General features: G+C 38.1%; 1 protein-coding gene across 1 annotated transcript in view; it reads left to right on the top strand.

The window, feature by feature from the left end:
- BANK1 (B cell scaffold protein with ankyrin repeats 1) overlaps nucleotides 1-25,642 on the top strand; it is a gene marked incomplete at both ends in the record, with an annotated part of 155,873 nt that overhangs the window by 67,366 nt on the left and 62,865 nt on the right. Inside the window, one exon of the mRNA XM_082483055.1 lies at nucleotides 51-247. Coding sequence (XP_082339181.1) covers nucleotides 51-247 — 197 coding nt within the window. The remainder of the gene's footprint in view (nucleotides 1-50; nucleotides 248-25,642) is intronic.

The raw sequence follows: 25,642 nt of genomic DNA, 5'->3' as shown, positions 1-25,642 counted from the left end.
TTCTGTAAAAGCAAACCTGTTCTTTATGAAAACTTTGTTTCCATAAACAGATAGCCATTTGGAAGAATTTCCTACTCTCCTTCACTGTGCAGCCAGATTTGGATTAAAGAACCTTGCAACATTTCTACTCAATTGTCCTGAGGCCACATGGGCTTGCAAAATAACCAACAAATATGGAGATGATCCAGCAAGTATTGCTGAGAAGCACGGGCACGTGGAACTAAGAAAATTAATCAAAGAGTTGTCAGTAAGTCCATATGCTTTTTCATATGTCATGTGTAACCAGGGGACTACGATGATGTACTACTGAGATCCCATAGTGTTTCCTCTTGTAAAGCCTAATATGTTGTCCTTCTGTCTGAAAATATTATTATACTACTCCTGTCTCGGAAAGAGGGGCCAAAATGGGGTATAGCCCCTTTCCTTGTGCGCTGTCATAATGGAGATCAGAGTTTTTGCACTGCTTCAATTTTAGGCAGGTAATGGAAGGAGAACAGTGAATCGAAAGTACCTTATGCGGCCTAGCTAGATTGGTGCTTTCAGTGTCCAAACAATGGTTATATTGTAAGTAGTCTAGCCCAACTGTGTATAGTATGAGATAAAGACTTCTTTAAAAGTGACTCTGAACTGTCTTAGCACTGCCACTCTTCAGCATTCAACAAAGAGTGGTTGCCCCGCCTTGGCTGTCCACTCCACTGTGAGGGAAGGCTAAATTTTATCACCCTTTTTCTTTAGTTGGCTATGCAGGAGGGGATTTGGGCAATAGTTGCCTTTCCACATGAAAGATAATAGAATAAAGGTCTGTGCATAAGTTCTAGCACACAAAATATTGGCACTAAAATCTAACAGAATTGGCAGTATAAAAAGTAATATACTGTAGTAACATTTGAGAGCTTCAACCTATTTTAAGTCTTTATTGTGCTAACTATAATATGAGCAGAGATGATAATTCTTGCCCCAGAGGTTTTAAAGCCTAGAGAACAAATCAGGTAAGTTGTACATCAAAAGAAAGACTGGATGTGAACGTTGGTATAAGTAAGCATACGTCGTGAAGACCTGGCACAGCTTTGCTGATGGTGTGTGGGTTCTTGTTGGTGCTTTTTTAATGTTGGACTCCATGTTCACCGACAAATGGTAACAACAGACATGTAAGAGTGAGAAAGCCAGAAGTTTCACTTTTCTGTTAACTAATCATCTTGTAACTATGGATAGACACAAGTCTAAATAAAGCATTTGGAGAAATTTAGGATTAAACCTGTGTACATTATGTTGGGGGGAATATTTGCATGACCAAGGAGGAAAATGCAAGAAACCTAGGAGTAGTTTAATGTAGAAAGAGGTATCGTAAAGAATGGAAACACTGGCCGACTGAGGTTAGTTATTACAATTCTAGAGCAAGGACATAGGGATAGGTCAAGTTTTTTCTTTGATACAGTTGGCATCTAATATAAAGGTGAAAAGAGGCATTGAGAAAATTGAAGACAAGTTTACTGTGATCAGTGTTGAACCACAAAGATAGCTTTAACAGTGTTTTATGAGTGGATTTTCTTTTCAATGAGTTCAAGGGGAAGAAAATTGAAGACCCTAGAGCCTGAAAGTAAGGCATTTTGGCAGTGGTCAAGGTGCTGAATGAGAATATGCTATTTAACTTTTTGTTGTTGAACAGCTATTGATACAGGCTCTTAAAACACTGAGGGTGGGAGAATATTTGCAAAGCAGGTATTTCTCCTTTTCTAGTACTGTTAAAGAAAGCTCGTGCCTGATTGAAGATGTGATCTGGTATCTTTTCTGAAGCGATGGAATATTTCCTTGCATTTACTGCATGATGAATCTGATTAGTTCTCAAAAGCGCTGCAGAGCTTTTTGTATTGATGGAGTGCAAAGGGGCGTTGGTCTACAAAGGTGATGCTTTTACCTCCGTTTTTGATGCTGTGGTTGAGATCAAATTTAACTGAAGGAAATGCGATCCTCCTTGCCATACAGCATAAAGCTGTCCACAAAACTAAGCTGTCTTCCTGGATCAGCATATTAATAATTTCATATTTAACAACTTCTAATTGCTGTAGTTCTCTCACAGTCATCCTCGAACTGGTCAGAGAGCTCCTGCCAGTAGCAGTCTGATGTATGTGGTCAGGCCCCTCAACTCTTGGAGATTACCAGTTTACCTTGAAGAGAATGGAACTGTGTTCCCCAGCTTCCCTACCTGTGGATCTGTCTGGATGCCATCTTTGTATGGTGAGGTACCCCTGGTACGTGCTGTGGGTAAAGGACTGGTAAGACTAGGCAGAATGCAAGAAAAGTGATAATTAACTCTCAGTGAGATACCTAGATTTCTTTTCTAAGATGATCATGTGAGTCAATGTTAATTTGGTTAATTTATCATGTTCAATGCTAATGGTTAATTCCATAGGACATTTATGTTTTATGCCAGCGTTGTAGAAACTTACCCCCCTGCACTTCAGATGTCTCTTCGTTGAGTACCCCATATGGGACTGGAGGTTTCAGAAAGTGGGTATTTTTTTTTTTTTTTTTTTTATCCTTAGAAATGCACTTATATTCAACCTTATGCTATTGTTTGGTGCCTCTGTAGGATGAGACATAACCTTTGGTGGTACAGGCAGACTACAATTGATATGCATTGAGAGAGTACATTGCACTTTTTTTTTTCTTACATTTTGGTAGACTGTCAGTGACAGAAGGCCATGTTTGTGAGGGTGATAAATTTCACTCTAAAAAGCCTGCAAAGCATATGCATACCTCTGATTAGCTTTTCTTTTTAGTAGAATTATTTATTGTCCTAATAAAGTCTTAGTATAAAATTATCAATCTAAAACATGGATTAATGGTGGTAACTCTGACCTTATACAATGTAATTTTTCATTAAAACAGTTTTTTGTGGTACATATCTGCTATTGTTTGCACATAAACAGTTAACAATAGTTGTTCTCTGCTCATGATGACTGCTGTCCCTGGTGTGAATACTTAGCACAGAAGTAAAAGCCACTCTACTATCATCATAAGCATGTGTGGTCTGGTTAGGACGTGGAGTTGTACTACCTGTTTTCAGTTGATTCAAATGGCGTGGCTTACTAATGCAACACAAGTAAAAATTGGAGCATGCTTCAAGTCTGCCAAATGTGTAATATGGTATTTTAGAAATGTTAGCTCCAACCACTGGAAGAAAAATGGCTTATTTGTGTCCTCTGTAATAGTGCACTTAAGAACAAAAACTCTTACTGTGCTCCTGTAATTGATGGGAATGTGGAAAAGAAATATTTGCATGGCTCTGAGCCAAGCAGAATTTAGTTTAGCCACGTTCCAGGAACTTCCCGTTACAGCTGGAGTATTGAAATTGCTCATTATTACAATAGAAGTACTTTTGTACTTGGCTTACCTCTTGCTGTTTTAAAATTGTTACCTGTGTTTTGACATTCCTTTAAGGCATAGCCCCAAAATATACACAGTAATTCATCAGTTCTATCTTAAAGAGCAATAGGGTTCCAGAGAAATGAGTGCCTTAAAACATACAATTTGTCCAAAATCCTGGAAAGTGTCTTTCATTTGCCTTTGTGCAGGAGAATCCTTAGGGGAGTAAGAGTTCCCCGAGACAGTTAGAGAGAGAGAGCAAGTGAGCAGCAAAAGAAGTGGCAACACCACAGCTACTACTTTTACCTTCAAGCCCAGGGCTTTGCTGTGCAGCCCTCTTTCATGTCTGGTGAGCAGATCTGTGCTCAGAGCTTTTTGGTGAGGCAGCTTTGCTGGTAAGGCCCTTCAGCTCCCATGTCCAGCAGGCTTACTGGAAGACTTCTCAGGGCTCTGTTGGCAAATGTGAGCTGTAGGAGCTGGCTAACTTGTGCCATACAGATGACCCAGTGTACAAGTTCCCTGTCCTTGTTTAAAGAAAAAAACCTCTTTTCTGGAACTGGACATGGATAGCGTTGATGTGGGGAGTATTACAGCCACAAAAGACGTATCTGGAGTGCCTGGTGGGCGTGCTGCGAGCATCTCCTGCTTTGTGTCAAAATGAAGCACAAGAGAAGGACCACATAACATGTGGTGCACTTCTGTTGATACAGCTGCATGATGGGGGGGGGGGGGGGGGGAGGAAGGAGGAAGGAAGATATTTTCCCCTTTTAGTACCAGTGTTATAGGCAGGGTCATGCTAAAACATCTAAACATCAAATGCTAAAACATCACACCCTTAAAGAACCTATATAAATGTGTGCTGCCTCCCACAAGTGGTAGTGTCTGCCTTCTCTGTCAGAATCCTGCGTTTCAAACATTCCTTGAAAATGTCTCCTTTGTGCTGAGGGAACGCTGCAATACTTGATCCATTTGTGTTAAAGGTACTAAATCAATGGAGCTGTCCCTAAGAGAGTGTTTAATGGGGATTATGGTAAAGCTCAGTTTCAAATGTGCCAGCAGTTTATTAAGCAAATTGTATTTTTCTTGCATTTTAGCACAATGCCACCTAAATGGACATTCATTTCCTATTTCTACATGTTTCATTATAGTTTAGATGAAATAATTTCCTCTTCTGTAGTATAAAAGAGGGATATCGCCTAATATTCTGCAATAACATCCTGAATTGTTACTTTTGTCTTGTGATTTTATTCCTCTACAGAACGAAGTACTTGAATATTTTCCATAATTGCTTTTAGGTTGAATCGCTTGAATCAAGTGTGCAAATTTAAAAGTAATAAGAGTCATTCAGTAGGAATGTCAGGCAGGAATTCTTGTCTCAAGAGTATCTGAACAGAGAAAACGATGAGCCTTTTGAGTTTAGTTGATCCAGCTGATAGCTCAAATGCCAGTAAGAAAGGCCAGAGTACTTTTGCTTTCTGTTAGCCACAGGCTCAAAACTTATCTGCAGTCAGTTGTTACAATATCCATGATAGGTAGTACCTTGTTAAGCCACAGCGGTTGCGCAGATATAGGGGAGCTATTTCAAATGTTAGTCTTTTGTGTATGCTCTGTCCCTGAAAGCTGTGACTTTGACGCTAGCTTGTGGTTCTTGTCACCAGCTGTGGTCTTCTAAGCTTATGTAAAAGTTCCGCCTCCAGAAAATAAAGAAACCGCTTAAATGAAGTTCTTATCCAGCACACAGAGGAAGAATTTAAAAAAATAGATGAGAGAAAATTTCTAAGCATAAAGTAATGAGGGGAGTATGTTCAATTTGTGACCTAACCATTTAAAATTGGAGGTCGCACTGATAGGTGGTTTAGGCATTTATGCTTTGGTATGGGCGTAATTCTTTGTTCCAGCACTTCGGGTTGCTAATTTCTCCCTTCTTTTACTAAGAACTGTGCTGCTGAATGTGTCGTAGTCAGGAAGATTACTGTGTACCACTTGTAGTATACATCACAATTTCTAAGAAAAATACAATTCAGAAAGTGTTTTATTCGTTGTTTAATGCAAATAACTTCTGATTGTTGGCTTTGGCCTTTAAAGCAGATTTCCTAGGGGTGACATAAATGTTATTTAAATATAAAGATTGAAACAGTCTCTTCATGTTGCCACCACACAGTCGAGACAGCACAAATTCATTTTTATTTTTAAAATGCCTTCTATCATTTCGGAATTGGTTGCCTGAAATCTAAGGCAGAAAATGCAGGTATTAACCTGCATGAGCTGATCGATAGCGATATGAGCTTTTTTACCATATGAGATTTTTTAACCTGCCCAAGATCTGTGGCCAGGCCTGTGACAATCCATGACAGAACAGTGGACTGACGGAAAATCTGTAAAACTCCGTCTGGATTTGTTTAATATAATTTTCTATCTGCCTGCTTCAGACACCCCTTAGGCAGCTATTGAAAATGTAATAGCTGTTTAATTCTGTACATATTGGTGAAGTTCCTTTAGAATTGCATAGGTTGAGACAGTGCCCTGGATAGGCCTTTCACAAGAAGCTTGTTTTTTTTTTTTTTCCAGAAGGGAGAATTACATCAGTTCCTTTCTAACGCTGTTGAGGTGTGCCCTGCAAAGTCTAGATCCATAGTTACTGAGTTTGCTGCTGTTAGTATTTCCCTCAGTAGCAGAGAGAAACACAATCATACACGTGGTCATAATTGTCACTCGGAGCCTGTTTTATGGAAGACGTGTTTTAGATAAAATGGCAAGGGGGGAGTTTTTGTTTCTGAAATGCCAAGCTATATTTTTATAAATCTTAGTGGACTTAAAGGATGGGCAGGGATATAGGTTGGCAAGTAGTTCATCACTGTACACCTCTCCCCTCTCGTCTGTGTCTTATTTTGAAGTGAATGGTTGACCCAGAATACAGAATTTCTTCAAGTATCTTCAACTCGATGAAGTAGAAAAGAATCTACAAATACAGTGTATTTTGGAAATTGAGGGTCCTTTTTTCCTCAGTTGTTTTATGTGAAAATAATCTTACTTGGCTTTGTAGCTACTATCACCAAATGACAATTAAATCTTTAGATGGCAGGAATCCCTTCAGCGAGGATTCTCATGATTTGCTAAGGAGTTATACAAGCTCATTGGGAATCTGCTTTTTTGAACACAGAAGTATTATTCTTACATTTATGATTAGCTTTGTGTTTCTATAAAAGCCTATACGATATGGCAGAGCTCCCCAGCATGAAACTATTATATTTTTAAATCTGGTTGCAATATCTTCCTGAGGTATTAGTTTTCTGCCGGGTGAGAACCATGTGTAGAAAGATGAAGTAGATAATATATATTAGGGAATCTTAAATGAAATTAATCTGATTGCTATCAATATTTGTTTAGTTACTTTAAATTATACTGTAGTATTGCACTGGCCCATAGCTCATTACTTTCAAATAACTGGAAGAGTATGTGAAAGAGAAGAGGATTAGTCCGTTTTCTGAAATTCATGCTAATCCACTAGTGATTCCTGGGTAAAACCTGCCGGGATTTTATTCTTGCCACAATATTTTAGTGTTCAGAAATGTTGGTTACATGCATCCTTTGGTACGCTGGAAGTTACTTAACTGAAATGAATAAGTGAATCTATGATACTTTTTTAGTGACTGGATATTCACAAATCAAATTCTTAAACTTCTTGAGGAATTGGAGCGAAGTCCTGTGGGCCTCTGCCAGCTGACAATGCAAATGTTATCCTATGATTTCCATCAGATGTTTTTTCACTGGGTTCTCTTCCAAAATTGCTTGTGGAGAGGTTTCCCATTATCTGTGCTTGGTGTCCTATGTTTAAGGTTTGGTTTGGTGAGTTTATTACTTTTATTTTTACTGGCTGCCAAGGTTTCCCTCTTCTCTTTCACATGCTGTCACAGGGACATGCTTCCTGTAACTTGCTGGCAAATACTGCCTTTTGAGGACAGATAGTTTATGTTTTAGTGATGAGATAAGGTACAGACGGAGCATGGAAACGTTTGGCTTTAAGGAGAAAAGGCTAGATTTCTCATTTAAAGAAAAAAAAACAATCAGTCATCCCTCAAAGTGTTCAAGGCCAGGCTGGATGGGGCTTTGAGCAACCTGGTCTAGTGGGAGATGTCCCTGCCATGGCAGTGGGGTTGGAACTACGTGATCTTTAAAGTCCCTTCTAACTCTAACCATTCTATGGTTCTGTGATTACGCTAAACACATTTTTTTAAAGTTTCTATGTAGACATTTATTCAGGCTAGAACCTTGCACCTTAACTGTGATTAAATCTTCTGTCATAACTGTGCAACTGAGTGCAACCTTCTTGCAAAAAGAATGATAAATGGAACTGCAGCTTTGGAAACCTTACTTCTGTGTGAGATGCCTATTGAAATTTGTGTGTAATTTAAAATGAACTAGGATGTGTTTTCTAAAGAATTATCTGGTATTTTGTCTCATCATTTGATATTCTGTAACTATAGCAGTGACACAGTGAAAGTCAGTTATTTGCAATTCACCGTTTCAAAAAGCCTTTACAATTTTTAAGGGAAACGAACGCTAATGGAATTTCAGGCAAATGCTTGTGAATTAGAAGCAAGGGAAGTGAAAAAGCGTTCTGTAATGATACCTCTGTTCTTAAATATATTTAGGATTGTAAGACCAAGGGATTTCCAGAGGTCCTGACTGTTTTATCGACAGGGCAGCATCAGCAAAGGTATTTAGCTAAGGGACTTTTGGGGAAGGTGAGGTGGTGAGTGTCCAGATTTTCAGTAGTAGTATTTAGGCTGAAAAGAATCATCCGTGTCATTCATCTGCATTATTAGGCTCTGAATCCATTTGAATGTGTGAAAAACACTTGGCTAAGCTGTTTATGTTAATGAAAAACGCAACTATGGTACTAAGAGAAAATAAAAGTGACCATGCTATGTTGTTGTAGAAATCAATGACATGCCTATGTCAAAGCTGGCCTCTGCATCTTTAAAGAAGTGTGGAAATGAATATGTTGAGGTAAATAAAGACTCTACAGTAGCCTAAGGAGGTGTTAGAAGGTATATAGTAAAAATATATAGAATAATTACTGTTTTCAAAGTAAATGAGCTGCTTCTGCTTAAACTCTCTCATTGTAAGTCAGCAAACAAATTTGACCTGAAATAATGTTCTGTATAAGATGTAGTTTCTCTATTCAGCTAGTTAAGATACCACAGAAGCTAGAGACATAGAAAGGATTCAACAGGCTAGAGATTTTTGTGGATGTTGAGAACTTTTAGTCACCGTATAGTATGTTGTTTTCATCATGAGGGCATGAGTCCTCTACCCAAGTTACAAACCAGTTGCATGAGGTTAAGGAAGAAATTTTGCCAGGGAGAAGCTACTGCATAGTTGTCCATTAAAACAATTGTTCTTTGCACCTTTCCATCAACTTTCCTGCACTGACTGTTCTAATAACTGTATTATTAGGCGAGTATGTTGCCTTTTTATTTCTTCTTCCTCAAATACAGACATCTTGGATGCCCTTACAATGCAAAGGAAAAGGTGAAATGATCTAAAATCATCTGCTTAGCTCCAGGTGTATTACAGAAGGAAGGATTGCTGGGGCATTCCAATGGAAAGTCTAGAAGCAATTTTTGGGTCTTGCCTCTGTCAGTTGATGCAATATGAAGGTATATGAATAACTGTCAAAAAGCAGGTTTACCTTGATATAGTATATGCTCTCAGTGAGACTATCTTGAGTACACCCTTTGGCTGCCTCCCAGTGACCTGGAAGTGATCAAACATCTCTCGTATCTTACAAGTTCTTGAGCACAAAGAAGGATAGCACGTCAACAACACCTTTCTACAGCTGCTTAGAAGGGAAAAAACAGAAACAAACAAAACCAACCACAGAGCAAAAGCGTAATAGGGGGTTTTCAGCCTCATGGGGGAAAATGAATGAAAATTGGGAGGGGAAATGAGCTGTTAAAGTTATTGTGGTAAATATAAACTGTGAGCCAAAACCACCTACCTTTTGAGTGACATTGTGAAGTCTGAAGGGAGCTTTTTGATCTCAAAGCTTTAAGGAAAACTAGATTGAGAATCAAGAATTAATGAGTAAAGTTAGGTAAGAGGCTTGCCGTGTCCTTAGCAATCTGAAGGTTCAGAGCTCTGCAAAGATCTAACAGTGACTTACCAGACTTTCCTACAGCTGTAATTTATTGCTTAATTAGAAAAATTGTCTTTAGGCTCTACATCAATACAATGACCATTAGGGAAAGGCATTTCTTAAAGCTACCAAGCCCATTATATGGAAACTGCTTAAGAAAATCCATTTCTGCCCTGCATAGTGTTAGTTCTGTTTAGTACAGTCGTGCAGTCTCAATTTATAATTCTGTCTGAGGACCCTGCACAGAAGGCACACTCTTTATTTTGCCTTCTATTCTTCTCACCCCCATATATTGTTTTACAATAAATGACTCAGTATTTTGTTGCCAGGACTCTAAGGTGTCTAGCAATAATAATTTCCTTTTCTTATATTTGATGTGAACTTGAAAATGGTGTCTGATTTCCTACTCTCTACCAAACTCAGAAGGATATGCAGCGATTGACATATATATGTTCAGTTTCATGAAGGAAGCCAATATGTTAATAGATTGCTTTATAATACATGTTTAATAAGCATCACAGTCACTATAATTGAAATTGTGTGCTGTGTCTGTAACCTTCCTCAACCCCATGAGCTATGTGCCAAAATCTTTGTGTGGCTGTCGGCAGCAGTGTGTGTATGTCAGAGGTTTGGGAGTTCTTCTGAGGTAGAAGTTGTTAATAGTTCTCTACAGCTCTTACTGAGAGTGTGAGGCATATAACTGGATCTTAGCACTGTCTGATAATGCCAATCTGATGAGCCACATTGGCTTAATGATATTACTTGTTCCTGAGATTTCAGGTTATTTTGCTGCTCCTGTATGGTCTTGGGGTGACCTGGGAGCCATCCTTGAAATATTAGAGAACTGAAGACCTGCAGTTGGCCACCTGTAGCCTTCTGAATTCCAACTGAATTCATCTGCTGTTTATCAATACCACCTTCTGAGAGCCACAAGAATGAAAGCAGGCAGGAAAGTCTCCTGTCATACAGAAGACAATAGCAAGTTCCCTTCAGGCTACCTAGGAAAATGCAGAAATTGGTCTCTGTACCAGGTATGGAAGTAATATAATAAGCGTGAATCCTAATTGGTTCACTTAATCAAGTCTTAAAAGATCTTTATCTTTTAAATAATAAAAAAGATAAAGATCTTTTAAAAGACCTAAAATATCTAATGAGATACAATTTTTAAAATGCTGCCAGTTGATAGCATGTACTGTCTTACGTAAATGGGTCAAAAAAACTGAAAAAAAGTTTCCATGGAGACTTTATACGACTCTAAGGTGCTTTCCAAATTAATTAACGTCTTGTGTTGCAAGGAAAACAGGTTAAAGGTGATAAAATCTAGTATTCCTATATAGATCTACAGTCAATTCTGGCCAGGTTGTCCTAGGGACACCTGTCATCATTGACAACATAGTCAATGAAGTTATAACTGTAAAAATTAGTGATTTGTATAGATTTCTTTGTTCCTTTCTTCAGAAAAGTTAAACGAGACAGACCTAGGTGCAAGCCTGAGCTAATCATGCACATGCGGAACAAGAAAAAAAAAAAAACACCCTCCTTCTGGAAAACCCAAAATAGATAACTTCAGAATTCTGAAAGCAATCATGGCTGAGTTCATTAGTGAGAACTGTTCACCTCTTTTTTTCCAGATTATTAAATAAAGAATAGCTTTTTAATTTTAATTTCTTATTCTTTTGTGCATATTAAATGCATTCATGTAAGGCAAAGTGAAAGATGATATTTCTTAGTAGTTCTTTAGTAAATAAAATGACAAAGAAGCACAGTGTGCATAGTACATCGGGACTGCATCGTGTTATGCTGTGGCTCATGAAACATGATGTGTTTAGTTAGAGCTTGGGCACTCAGTGAAACAGGCTTCTATCAGACCCTTGACTGTGAATCATTACTGAAGAACAAATAATGTGCAGTGCCAGGAGCAAAATGCAGCACATTGTTCAGGCAGCACTTAACTAGGAGGAGTAGTTAAAAGACTTACTGGAGTTGAAAATCTCCAGAAAGGTGGTAAACAACTGGGTAGGGTTTTAACTGTGATTCACTCTGTATCTGCAAGCAGTAGATGCCAGCAAAGAGAGCAGACGGTAGGAATCCATGAGCAGAGCCTTAAACAGCCTTGGAAAAATGCAGGGCCTGGTGCACTGCTGTTGGACAAAAATATCCATTCCACAGAGCAGAAATAACATACCCGGGGGCATAAGTGAACGAAACCATACCTTCATAAGAGCTGAAGTTTTAACTACCTACCACAGTAGAGGTGAAAAAAGTAAGGAGATTTGGAACAGAAGATACAGGGGTTTGCTCTTACTTGGAATTGAGAATTTGTTCTTAGGGAATTATTTCTAATCTGGCTTTTTCCACCAGCAACTGAAGATCACCAAAGGTGAAAATATACATTGGACAAGGTATGTTAATCTAAGTAGAGATGGAGAAGCTAAAAATGATCACTAAAGTGTCTGGAGTTCTGAGGTACTGTGACTCTGAACATCAAACTAAGTTATACTGTGTGGCACCATGTTCTCATAAACATACAGTCAAAATTTGGTGCTTGGTGCTTATGTAACATGGCCACTAGCAAAAATAAATGCCATTATACCAAACAAATGAGAAAGATTTAGCAGGATTCCAAGTATTTTAAAAGATTAGTATGCTTTTGAAGAGTTTGTTAGATGAAATAGATTATAAATGCCTTTATTGCTGTTGCCTAAGAAGTCTGTGAGGACTCAGAGGAAGGCTAGCTATGGATTCGTGGTCTGAACACCATATGTGGCAGTCTGGTTATAAAGGGCGAATTAAAATATATGTATGGGGTTTGGAGAAAGTGAACTTCATGATCTGCTGCAAAAAGGACTATGGAGGGTTTGTGGATTGTAACGATGACAATAGTACAAAGCAAGAAATTTTGCATATTCCCAATTATTACTATAATGAGAAGGTTTTCTGCTATATAGGTGGGATTTCTTCTCTTTTTTAACAGGATGAGACTGGAAACTTCTATATTATTTTGGGTGAATAATTATAAAGGGTACAAAATAATACATATGCATTTAAGAACAGAAAAATCTATGGCAGGGGAGGCAGAGATACTTTATACTTGCATTGAATGAACCATATGATTGAGGACACAGCTAAGACTTTCCATATATGTCAAAAATACAGGCTGGGTCAAGTGAAAGAATTCATTGATAGTTTATGAAGAATTGGCTTCCTGGAGAAAAGTAGACACAGGTTTGTTGATATTGCTGAGGGCAGGGGGAATCATGTACTCTATTTTTTTTTTTTTTTTCTCATTTCCCGAAGAGAGCTTCACAGCAAATGTAGATAAACTAGTGATTGCGTATATCAAATCTTGATTTTGCTGGATAACACCTGTACGTCACCTAATAATATATGAAAATTGACCATGTTTATGTGGGCAAGTGGAAGGCTTTGCAATTAGATACAGATTTAAACATTTGAGTGCTGCTGTTCATTATTTTCATTCTTAAAAGCCTAGTGAAAATGGAATTAAAAAGTAGCTATATGCTAACAGGCTGTAGAATTATACTTGGATCTGTATTACATGCTGTAAGTTGGCAGAATAATACAAATGAATCACGGATTGTCATCTTCTGTAACCAAAAAGGTTGTGGTGTTGGTAGCAGAGGACAGTTGCTATAAACGTGAAGGGCTACAGCAACAGAGGCCAGTCAGAACTTCTCATTAATTTGTGATCTAGCAGCTCTCTACAAGGCTGTATTTAGAGTGATCTCAGTGACTGCAGATATCAATGTTTTCATAAAAGATAGTGGACTGTTTTGCTGACTAACAGGAGATTTTCATAAAGAGCTGAGGCATCAGAACTGCGGGATCTAAGTCATCCAAAAGAAAGAAATGGGTTGTTGCTACCTGAAAGCAGCGATGTTGACATATTTTAGAAGACTTGGAAATCTACCCACATTTACAAGGAATCACGTGGAGTATTTAGATGCTACTGGTTTGTTTAGTTAATAAATTGATTGTAAGAATTTTAATTACCTAGAACTTAGCTTCATGATGCTTGTTTCAATCATTTTCCCTGATATTTTGTGAGGCTGGAGTTCATCATAGCCTCAATAACTTTGTGAGTCATTTTTGATATTAAGAATTGTAATTTTACCTTTCTTTTGGATTTCTCTAGTTACAGATATTTCCATTTCTAATACTTAATAGTTGAAGAAGTTTGTGTTCATTTTAATTCAGCTAGCAGTGAAATGTGAATTGAACACTGCTACTTTGTTTAGATAATAGCTCTAGATTAATTTGCAGATTTTTCTGATTGGAGGAAGTTTTGTGTTAGATTGGTACACAAATTATTATAATGGTCTTATAACTGTTATTGATTCTATTGGTACTACACCAAGCTCATAGCATGCTGCTATATAGAATAGGAATGTGGTTAAGAATTGTTTCTGAGTGATTTGGGGAGTAAGTGCTTCCATGGTTACTGAACTCTTCAATTTTTGATCTCAGCATTGAGAGGAAATATATATGAATAACCCTATCTCTAAATTAGTGTCAATAGTGCGATTTAACAAAATTGTTGTAGTCTTTGCTCATAACATTTGCAGTTCTATATTTTTAGCGAAACATTTTCTAATTTTAAGGATGTTATTGATTATAAGAACGCAATATTCACATATCAGCATAGCTTGTATATAAAAGTACGCAGTGATCTTTCCTAGAGCTCAGACACACAAAACATCATGCATTAAAATGCATGGTGAGGCTGCACCTCAAGTACTGTGTTCAGTTTTGGGCCCTTCAAAAAAGATATTGAGGTGCTGGGGTGTGTCCAAAGAAGGCCACTGAACCTGGTGAAGGATCTAGAGCACAAGGCTTACGAGGAGCGGCTGAGGAAACTGGGGTTGTTTAGCCTGGAGAAAAGGAGGCTGAGGGGAGACCTGATCGCTCACCACAACTACCTGGAAGGAGGTTGTAGTGAGGTGGGGCTCAGTCTCTTCTCCCAACTAACAAGTGGTGTAGGATGAGAGGAAATGGCCTCAAGTTGCACCAGGGGAGTTTTAGATTGAATATTAGGAAAAATTTTGTTCACTAAATGGGCTGTCAAGCATTGGAACAGGCTGCCCAGGGAAGTGGTTGAGTCACCATCCCTGGGGGTATTTAAAAGACGTGTAGATGTGGCACTTAGGAAATGGTTTAATGGTAGACTTGGCAGTGTTAGGTTAATGATTGGACTTGATGGTCTTAAAGGTATTTTCCAAATATTCTAATGATTCTATGATTCTAAATGTGGTATTATGAATAACAACTAGAATTATCTCACATTGCAAAAATCTGCCAGTATTTGTCATCCTACGTATCAGTAGTTAATTACCAAACTGTATTCTAAAACTTTTTCCCAGCTCCAACATGTTTTAAGCATTCCATGCTCAGAGTATGCTACCTTTTTTCAAAATTTAAAGCTTGGCGTTTACTTGGTAAATACACATACTATATAGATGAGACACTCTCTGTTCCCATCACTTTGAGTGATCTGCAAAAATAACTAGGAGGTCTAAGTTCAGAATTCCCGACAAAATCATTTCCCCTGACCCATTATGCTCATATTCTAAATGTGGATACAGAAGTGGGATAGAGGCGAATTATTTGGGTTACAGACTTTACATGTGTGTCATGGTTTAACCCCATCTGGCAACTAAGACAGTGCAGCTGCTCGTACAGTTGTCCCTCTTCCCCCAGAAGGGCAAGGCGAACAGGGGAAAAAAACCTCGTGGGTTGAGATAAAGACAGTTTAATACAAACAATAACAAGAAAGGAAAATAATAATAATAATAATAATAATGGCACAAGTTGCTCTCACCACCAGGTGAATTGGCACCGTCCTGAGCAGTGATCGCAGATTGTGGCCCCTGGGCTAACCCCATTTATATACTGAGCATGACGTCTATGGTATGGAATATTCCATTGGCTATTCCATCGTTCTGTCTAGGCTCCTGCTCAGCTTCTACGGGAAGCTAAAAAATGTTCTTGAAAAATATAATCATCACCTGGCAACAACTGAAACAATATACATTGTCAGTCCTTTGGTACCAAATCTGAAACACAGCAACCGCTAGAAAGAAAATTAACTCTGTCCCAGCTGAAACCAGGACAATGTGTTATTCCAAATTTTAGCTGTCTGTGGCTACTGAGATGAGTTAATGGCAGAGCAGTGCCTATGAAGCCATTTATTTGTGTGTCTAGGTCTGGCTTTTTGTTATTCCTATCACAGCTAATCTCTGAAATAGGCCAGAGCCATGTGGGTTTAACATGCCTGACCCCAAAAAAAGTCAGATTCTGTTTGTGATTTTAATCCATTTCTAATTATAATCACATTTTTTTGATGTGGTGCTGATTGGGGATGAGGTGCAATTTCAGTACAGTATTTTCCCATTAACACTAGGATTCTGGATACTTTAACATCATTAATAAAGAACTTATTCTACCCAAAAAACAATACCAACAATACTCAAAATCGTGATAGTGATGTGCAGCTTTTGAGTAGTGTTTGCAGGAACACAAAATTGTATGTCTCTTTTGTGATGGTGAATCCTTTTTCCCTTGTTCAGGCTGTATATGATGGTTAGGCATTATTGCTAAGCTGAGACAGAAGAGACCTGAATTTTACTGCTAGAGCAGCTCTAAGTTCTGGGCAAGGCCTTTAATAACTATAATTCTGGGTAACATATTTTGTTGAGATCCTAGTTATATCCATGTGAAAAAGCTAAGGTTTTTCCTCAAACTGGCCCTTGAAGGTACTCATTTTATCTTTGCATGTTCTTTTCTTCCGTCTTTTTACTATTACTTTATCTCCATGTGCAGGAAGCTAGTAAAAGAACTGTGAATGCGTCAGGCATCTTTAAACCAGCCTCCCTCTGGGCTTAGTCTTGCACTGTGCTTTGCATTCCGGCTCTTGTAGACTTGATCAGTGGATGCCACTAGGCCTTCAGAAAGGAGAAAATGTCCTTCAGAAAAGTTCTTCAGTCCTTCTTTGGGAAAAGCTTCTTTTCCTGACCTTTTTATACAAAAAAGGACTGGAGTAAGTAAAAGAATGAAATGGAAGTAAGGCAAAGTTTAGGTGAGGGTCCTAACGTTATTTGCAAAGCATAGGACAGTGTTGAGCAGAAGGCAGAACGTAGACGTGACTCTATGGTCTAACCAGAGATCAACAGGAGGAGGAAATCAGTGCAGAAATCTAATACTTATTTTATTAATGATTTTTAAGGTATCAACCAGTTCTGCTTCACAGAAGTTACATATGTTACGTGGGTACAATTTAGATTGGTAGTCTGATGATTTTCTTTGTCTTCCCCACATCAAAATTTCTGATACTTTATCCCAAAGGTGCTAATGTAGTAGAGATGGATTTGTGGGCATCTACCCAGTTCTTTACAGGTCTGTCCAGTGACAGTGCTACAACTTGCTCATGACATGAGTTCACGACCTTTGGGCTGAGTAAGTGATTCTGTCCCAGGAAACTCAGCAGGTAAAGAATCGAACCTCCAGTTGAATACAAAGTTATGAAAGTTAACTCTAATTATTGTTTTTTGTTAGACCCGATTGCTATCTTCATTGCAAACTGCTTATTTGATTATTTTTTAATATCTATACAGTTTATTCTCAGATACTGCATTTTGTTATGACTTTGTTCCATAGTTCCAAGCCCTCTATAAACATGTCATAGTTCAAGCACTTTCACTGTCGTTTCTTCTTTGTCATTTCTTACCTCCGATCAACAGAATAAAGAACATAATTTTGACTGAGAAGCGCAACACTAATTAAGAAAAGGATAAATGCCATTGGGGCTGTCAGGTTTTATTTTCTACAGAGAAATAATAGGAGGGTGTTTTCTAGGTTTAGAGAAAGATAAAGGGAGTAGAAGTCAGGAAATTTTGTTGTATGTATATATGGGGATTTTATGTATGCGGCCTTTCTGTTTTGTGCTACCTAAATTATTTATGCTAATAAAATTATGGTGCTTGTATGAGATACTTTTGTATTAATTATGTATGCCGTGTGGATATGTTAAGAAGTTGTAAAGCTATTTTAATCTAGTGTTAATTTTCTCTGAGCTAGTAAGGTGCTGACTGGTGGACTTGAAACATGAAAGAGCTGCTGTTCACCTTTGCATGTTCTTATTCCACATAGAGAAATGTTTCATACCTTTACATCAGAAGAGTCTCTTTTACTTTGAGGTATGGGTCTCTGACCTCTCTCTCTCTTCCCCCTTGTAACTCCACTTACTGCCCTCAGTGGGGTTTACAGTACACGTAAATGATTATTCCCTTGGACAGTACTACCCCTGGAATAGCTTCTAGGTCTGCAAAACAAGTCAGAAAATGTGCCCTTCTGAAATTACAGGTTACCCTGTCCAGTACTGCTTGTGCTGCTTATTGGCATACAAAAAGAAGAGAAGAAATAGCTGGGGCATGGCTCCGCCTGGCATTTTCAGTGATAGCAAGCTGCAGTGATCTACTACAACAGCTATCTTTGTTTTCTACAGTTTGACGAATGTTAAGGCAGCCAGGCTTTCAGTGTTCAGATCGCAAACAGGGCCTTGATAGTTTTTTGAACAAAGGAAACTTGACCGAGGCAGTTAACTCATGGGAGGGTAATGCAGGTTAGAGCATTGTTTCTGAAGAGAAGGAATTTGTCCGTATGACACGTGCTATATCTGTCTGTGGAGAGAAAGTAGATAACGCTCTGGGAAAATAATACAGGCAGTCTAGAAAAGAAGGCAAGACAGGGATCCTGAGGCTAATAGTGGTGGACACAGAAGGATAAGAGCATTTTTTAGCAGTTTTGTGTGCCAGTGTGGGGGCAGTTACAAATTTTGCAACTGTATGTATCCTGCAAGTGAATAAATGTGTTCTACAAGAAAATGACTAGAAAGATTAACCAAGTTCATAAAAAAAGGAGACATGACTGCTAAATTCAGAATGTATATTCAAGTATAGCTTGTTTTCCTGCAAATTCATGGAAAAAGTAGCCTTTTTCCCTCAGATTTTTGTTCCTTGTTGTATACAGACTTGCACTTTGATCATACTGGTCTTCTGAGTAAAACAGATTATTCTCTAGATAATCAGTAGCTGTTCCGCATACAGGCTTTGCCATTAAACTTCCATATCTTCAAATCCTGACTTACCTGAATGAACAAAGTATTCTCATCAAATGATCTCAGCAACATTGTAGCTGGCAGTGCAGGTTACTCCTGTGTGTGTACCATGTTCGTGTCCTTTAAAAAAAAACTTGAGTACTTACCTGACAAAAGAGAAAATTATTTCGAAGTACCATAGATAAATCTGCAATATTGAAAGCTGGCAGATAGGAAGACATTATTTGACAATCAGTGTTTTTTAAGTGCTTCCAAATCTTATTCCTGCTGTAAGTCCAGTAGTAGACTGGAGATGAACAGCTAGAGTTGAACACAGCTAAACATGCTTATGTAAATCTCTGTTTGCAGATGAAATGTATTATAAAAAAAATACATGTGCAGGTGGGTTCAGAGAGATGGAAAGTTTCCAACTTCTAAGTGGGAAGGGCTGAAGAAGTAAAAGCTATTTTTATAGAAGTAAAATTTACTCTGAAACTTAGGAGAAGTCTAGATAGACTTTTGTGTTTGCTTAGTGTGTTTTGCCTGGTGTGATTTCTCTTTGTGCTTTCACTGCCCCAAAGTCTGTGGACATTTAAGTGGGTTAAGGACTTATAGAATGAGATGCTATTGTGCATTACAGTGATAGTCTGAAAACATTTTTTAGATGAATTCTGTTGTTAAGTGTCCAGTCACAAAATTCACAACAATATTAAGGGAGCAGAGTAAGTCCAGTGACAACTGAGATATGTTATCCATTTGTTTATATTTAGACAATTCATCATATATTCTGTAATTTGCTATGTCTTTATCTAACAGCAAAAAATAGCTAGATTTAGGTGATGAAAAACAGCAGCAATCTATTAAAAAAAAAAAAAAAAAGAGCAGGACAAAATATCAGTAGGAAACTCTTCAGAACATAATTAGTCCTGGAAGCTATATTTGACATCCAGTGGAAACAGCGTGACAAGGCTCCTGCTTGGGTTTTCTGCTGCCATGACCAATAAAATGTAGTCAATAAAGAAGGTAGTGAAAGGTTTGTGCTTTTTTTGGCTTCTGAGTCATGTCCAAAATTGGTTTGTGCATGTTATCTTGCCTCTCTTTTTCATAAGGAACTGTAGGCTGTTCTTCAAAAAATATGGGGGAAGTGGCCACTGTGTTATGCCATGTATGCAGTGAGATGGTAAGGTTTTTTGAGAAGCCAGACTGCCCATCAGGAGCTTGAGGAGAGGTTACGTGTCTGCTGTTATTCTCCATTCTCCATGCCACAAAGAGTTGTATAAGAGGGAAAAATGAAGGCAAAGGAAAGAAGCTGCTTTCCCTGCCACTTTGTCTGTCTTACACCTCCTTTCTTCCTTTTCTGGATGATTTTGAAGGATCCAGAGAGCAGCAGATTGTGCAAGTCTAGGGATAGTCTACTTCTGTGTTTGCGGTTTCCAAAACTTGCAGTATTACCAAGATGTTTTGATTGGGACTTTCTAAATGGTGTTTACTGTAGCTGGTGATTCATTCACAGCTGTTTCAGTAACTGTTACTGTATCATTTATACATTTCATACAAAACAGACAAATTAAGTTTGGCAGGAACTCATGCAGTAGGAGCTCAAGATTTGTAACTGATGCAGGAACCCTTTCTCTTTGGTGAAAGTATCAGATAAGAAAGGCCTTTTGACTTTAAGGAATGTTTGTGTTTTAATTTCTGATATGGTGGATCTGCCGTGTCTCCTATGAATGTAGCAATATGGAGGGAGGAGCATCCCTGTCCTTTTCCGCTTGAGTTTGAGGAGAGGAATGGTTTGCTGTTGATCTATGAACAGTTGTCCTACCCAGTTTCCCTTATGCTGTATTGCATGCTCAGAACCTCCTCCTTGTTTTGGGTTCATGGGAAAAGCCCAGTATGTAAACATTGAGAGAAATTTAAGTGCGCCTGCAGGCAGGCCAGTGGGATTTTTACCACCCTCTTTTGACACTGGTAAATTGCACAACTCAAATTGTGATTTTTATACTGCAACAGTTTGGAAAACCTCACATTTTGATATGCAGATGTTTACTGAGGATTTCAGAATAACAACATTGGAATTGTATAGTAGCAGAATTGCTGGGCCTTGTGCAGAAGTCTCTGGCTGAATTTTTGCATTCTAATGTGTGTATTTTTAATCCAGTTTAGAGACCAGTGCCTGTCTGAGTTTGCTAATCCAATGTCTGCTAATCCGCATTTGGGGTTTGGGATTCTCCACTCTGTTCTGGGCTGCCTGTTCCACAAACAGAGATGAATCATACTCTTCTTGTGAGTCTATTAAGACTTTTGGAACTGGAAGTGGAACTATATCACACAGGAGGTTCTGCAAAGTTGTATGATATGCTAGTTGTCTCTAATTCGATTGCTTGGGGAAAAAGCTGCAGCACTTAGTGGTTCAGAATTGAAGAGACTGAAAGAAAAGGAAGCCTTGACAAATGTGGTTTTTAAATGCAAATTATTATTTTTTAGGCTAATGGTAAGAATTACTGGGTTTTAGTTCTTAAGCCACAATGATTTTAAACTAATATAGCACCATATTATGCCCAATCATTGGTAATATGCTCTAACATTAGTGATGGCGATAATGTATTATCCTTCTGATTTATTATTCATCAGATTAATCCCTTGGATATTTCTTTTAATTTCTTTTGCCTTACTCCTGGAGTTAGTCTGCTGTTAGCCCATTGTATGCAGTAGATGTGCACATCTTTTAGCAATTTTTACAGATTTCTCAGTAAAAAAAAAATACTTTTCGCTTTTCCAGTAAGGCCTATGTATTAGTTGAGAACTTCCTTTTTAGAAGATACTTTTTAAGGGAGCTGAAATCTTAGACATACAAACCTGCTACAGATATATTTTTGAAAACATAAAACCCCAAAATCAGTATTCACAGAACATTTGATTGTGGTTCTTTATGAAGCATTTTGTGTTTTCTCCTTTTTTAACTATTATTTTCCTTTTCTGTGAGTGTTCCAGAAAATGCTTAAACATCAGAAATAGCTAGAACTTGATGTAAGCAGAGTATGACTTTCACAGAGTGGAATATCCCGTTACGGAATCGTCGTCATTATTTGTTACAGCACTTCCGCGAGAGATCTTAGTAGCGACTCATTTTTAGCCATTTAAGAAATTACAACCAAGGCAAACATGGCTAGTCAGGAGTGTCTTCTCTGCAAAGTCCTCTCCTCCCGCTCTACTATATAGCAATATTTAATGAAATAGCCTTTCTCTGGATACTTTAATAATTACTAGTTGAGAAACATCACTTCCAGGCCTTGCATATTTGTTTATTTAAGCTTTGAGCAAGACAGGGCAGGGCTTCAATAAAACAAATGCAAAGATGAAGGTGAACTTGTAAGGGGAAGGCAGGCTATTGGAGAACTTGAGGGTGTTCAAATTTTAAAGCTATATGGCATTTTAAAAATAGTCTTAATGATTAGAGCATAATTTCTTATTTACAGTTCTGTGTGTGCTTATACATGCCTAAAATGCTGTATTAGCTGTGATTTTTAAGATGGCCTCAGCTAAAAATACTTGATGCTGACTGTCAAAATACTGCTGAGGAACAGTCTGATTTCGCAGGACTTGATGATGTTTTCTAAGCAGATGTTTCCAGTTTTTATAATACTATTGATCTTAGTTTTAGCAACACAGTCTGAACTGGTGCAAATATGTTCAGATGGCATATGTATGTGGGAAGTAGTTTTGTCAGAATGTCTCAAGCATGATTGTTCTAGAGATGTGTATGACAGCAGGTCACTATTTAGCCGTCAGTATTCATGGCTGAAATGTATTTTACAGCATAGATTTAATTTGACTTGACACGTGGCAGAAGACATCTGTCATCTGTTGTTTTTATCACTTCCCCCTACTTTTATATTTTTAAAATAATAGAAAAATAGGGGAAAATGTATTTTTTTTCTGACAAGAAAATGTTGTCATTTTACCTTTTAGCCTTAGTGCTGATTTCACAGAGCTTTAGTTTTAAGCTCTTTTAATTTTTTTAATTTTTATTTTATTTTTATAAGTTATTGCAAATAATTATTTTTGCAGGTCAAGTGTTGATTAATTTGATCCTAATTTGTGGAACTAATGCCAATAATGCAGTTCTTTTCATTCCATCAGATAGGCTAAAAAATTACCATTTCCTGCACTATTTTTTTTTATTGTTCTAGTAAGGCAGTGCAGTTATTACATTTCTTCTATTTTTAGAAGTAAAAGGATTGCACAGAAACTTTCAACAGTAGCTGGAGATATTTTTCATTTGAAGATGAGGAAGTTCCTAACTTGGGGTCAGAAGTTATCTGAGTAATAAGATAGTTTCCTCTAACCTCTGCAGAAGTTGCTGTATGAAAAAGAAACTTTCATAATTCTAATACATATATAACACAGTATTGAAGTGCAGATAGAATCTTATCCTCTTATTCATGTCTCATCTCATTAAACTGGGTCCTGTTCATCTATATATATGGATTTATCTTAAATATCCTATATACATAGCTGAGGAGGTAGTCTTGTGTCATGTTTTGTCTGTATTTGTAACAGTACTTTATATACAGCAATGCCGACAGTTGGAGAGAGCCTAGTTCTACACCGCTTTACATCTTCTTCTGCTACAAGAATGCCAAAAGATAAGACTAGACAGTCTGTTTCCTGAAAAAAAGTTTGCTTTGGTGGCATTAGACCCAGGAGTTAGGAGCTCTTTAGAGACTAGCGAAGAGAGGTTAGATATCCTCCAGTGTTTGGAATCGGGTACTATTTAGGTTCAGAGCCATACATCCGTTGGGCTACAGCGCAGTTCTCTTGAGCCTCCGTGGAAACACTAAGGCAGAGGTTTACATGTGCCCTCTGTCCATGGACTTGTGGACTACTCAGTCTAGTTCATGCATTGAGGTTCGTTTTTTCAGGAGTGTGCAGGTGATCTGCTTGACAGATGCTGATACTTTCTGGGAAACATTGATGCAGCCATCAGGGAACGGTTGGAAAGGAGGAGACCTCCGTCCCCCGCACGGTGGATATGAGTCCAAGACAACGTTCAGTTAAGGCAGTACCTTCGTGGCTTATGTTGTAGAGGGTTTTATTTGTATGACTGTACAGCCTGAGTTCACTTTTGAAGGTCAGAAGAGATAGAGTTCATTATATAAGTAGCCTGCATTGTTTATACATCTCACATTTGTGCTGCTATGCTGACCTTTCAGCTCTGAAACGGATACGGCCCCCAGGGTTTAAGGCAATATACTTTCTCCAAATTCAATTGTGCCTTACAAAAATATTTGTGCGAAGATAGTGCTTCCCATAGAGTCTGTGGGTAGAAGGGGGAGATCAAGGTTTTATGAAACTATGTATTTATTCCCCTTCTCCTCTCCTGAGACCCATAGAGGACTGAGTTAGGTCCCAGCTGTGGCAGAAAGGAAATCCTCTAAAATCAGAAGATAAAGAGTGGTGCAGAAAGAAGCATCGTAACTGCTTTGGATATTTTCAGATTTCATTCCTCTGAAGTCTGAAAATGGATGCTGGCAGGAAGTTTCTCTTTCTCCTTCACTTTTGAGTTTGTAGGAGGAGAAGGAACAGATGATGGACAGCAGCAGCTCAAATCTCCATACTAGCTAAGCCATACAGTACAGTGCTGGGCACTCCTCCTCAGTGTTGACAGCAGCAGAGATGGGGGTGGACAAATGATTACTAGAATAGCATGTATATCACCGGGAGGATGTAGCCCACCAAATGTGGGAGCTATTCCTGCTTTTTGAGATGTGAACCAACTCCTTGCTTTTAATAGAGATTGGCTGTGCATTACCCAAGGGGTTAAGCTGTTCTGTGTTCGAGCCATCTTTTTACACTATTGCAGGAGAGTAATACATTGCAAGGTATTTAATTTCCTTGCCTAATTAAACTAGAAGGAAAATGAGTGCTGTGGTACAAACAGTAAATTCCTCAGTGATTTACTTCACGTTAAGTAGATTTGTGTGGAAATTCTTCTTTGTTGTATGGAAACTAAATGGTTCCTATCTGCAGTGCCATCTGTCTAGATTAACTGTTCAGATCTAGCCCATGTCAGCAGAGACTGAAAGGTGGCAGCTAAAATTTAATTTAGCTCTTGTCCTTTGCCTTATTTTTGCAGAATACTGTCACCACTGCAGTTAGTTGACGTCTCTGTTGAAGGTCTCAGTGGAAAGGCCAAAGCGTGTTCTCGTGGATGATGGACTTCCAAGCCACAGTTTATAGGCAGAGTAGGGTGGGAAATCTGTACAGTTTCTCTCTCCTAGCTGAACAAACAAACAAATAAATCAGCCTTCAACTGACAGTTTACCATCTTTATGAGAAATACACTGGATGATTTTGAAATGTAAAAAGAACAACTACAACTCTTTCATATGGAAACCATCAGAATGCCTGAATAGATTACAAACAGAGCTACACTGGGATGCTGTAATTAGTTCTTATTAATATAAGAATGTATAGAACGGATTTTTAGAATACCAATTGCCTAGTAATTTGACTGAAAGAAAAAATGCAGTCATATTGCAGAATGGTAGGGAAAGATGAGAGGCAGCACAGAGCTGAATTCAGAATAATAATGGATTCAAGAGCAGAGGTACGTTTTTAGTCTGTGACAGCACGTAGGGCACTGGAGTTCTTGTCAATGGTGAGGGCTCTGCAGTAATACATGTTAACAGTTTGGTTTAATTTTTTTTTTTACTAATTTTATTGAGATTCTTACTGTTCAGTCCCTGATATGTGGCAGAAAAGGGCTTTCCTCCTGTTTTGATTTTCTTCACTAGAAATCTATGTACCGGTTTGGGGCCTTTATTTACATAAAGATGGTCCACAGTTGCACAGTCACTTCCGCTTATAAATGTTTTTGGGGTGTATTAAAGAAGTAGTAATAAATACAAATGCATAGAACTTAGCCTCAAATGGGTTTATGTTTACTAAACAAAAACAGAAAGCAAAAGTTCAATGCAGTTTGTGGGTGGGGGGAAGCAACAGGGAAGGAGTTTTGATAC

Source organism: Vanellus vanellus, assembly GCF_965231255.1.
Source record: "Vanellus vanellus genome assembly, chromosome: 4".
Classification (NCBI taxonomy): domain Eukaryota; kingdom Metazoa; phylum Chordata; class Aves; order Charadriiformes; family Charadriidae; genus Vanellus; species Vanellus vanellus.
Note: the sequence above shows the minus strand (reverse complement) of the source record. Positions and strands in the feature narration are given on the sequence as shown.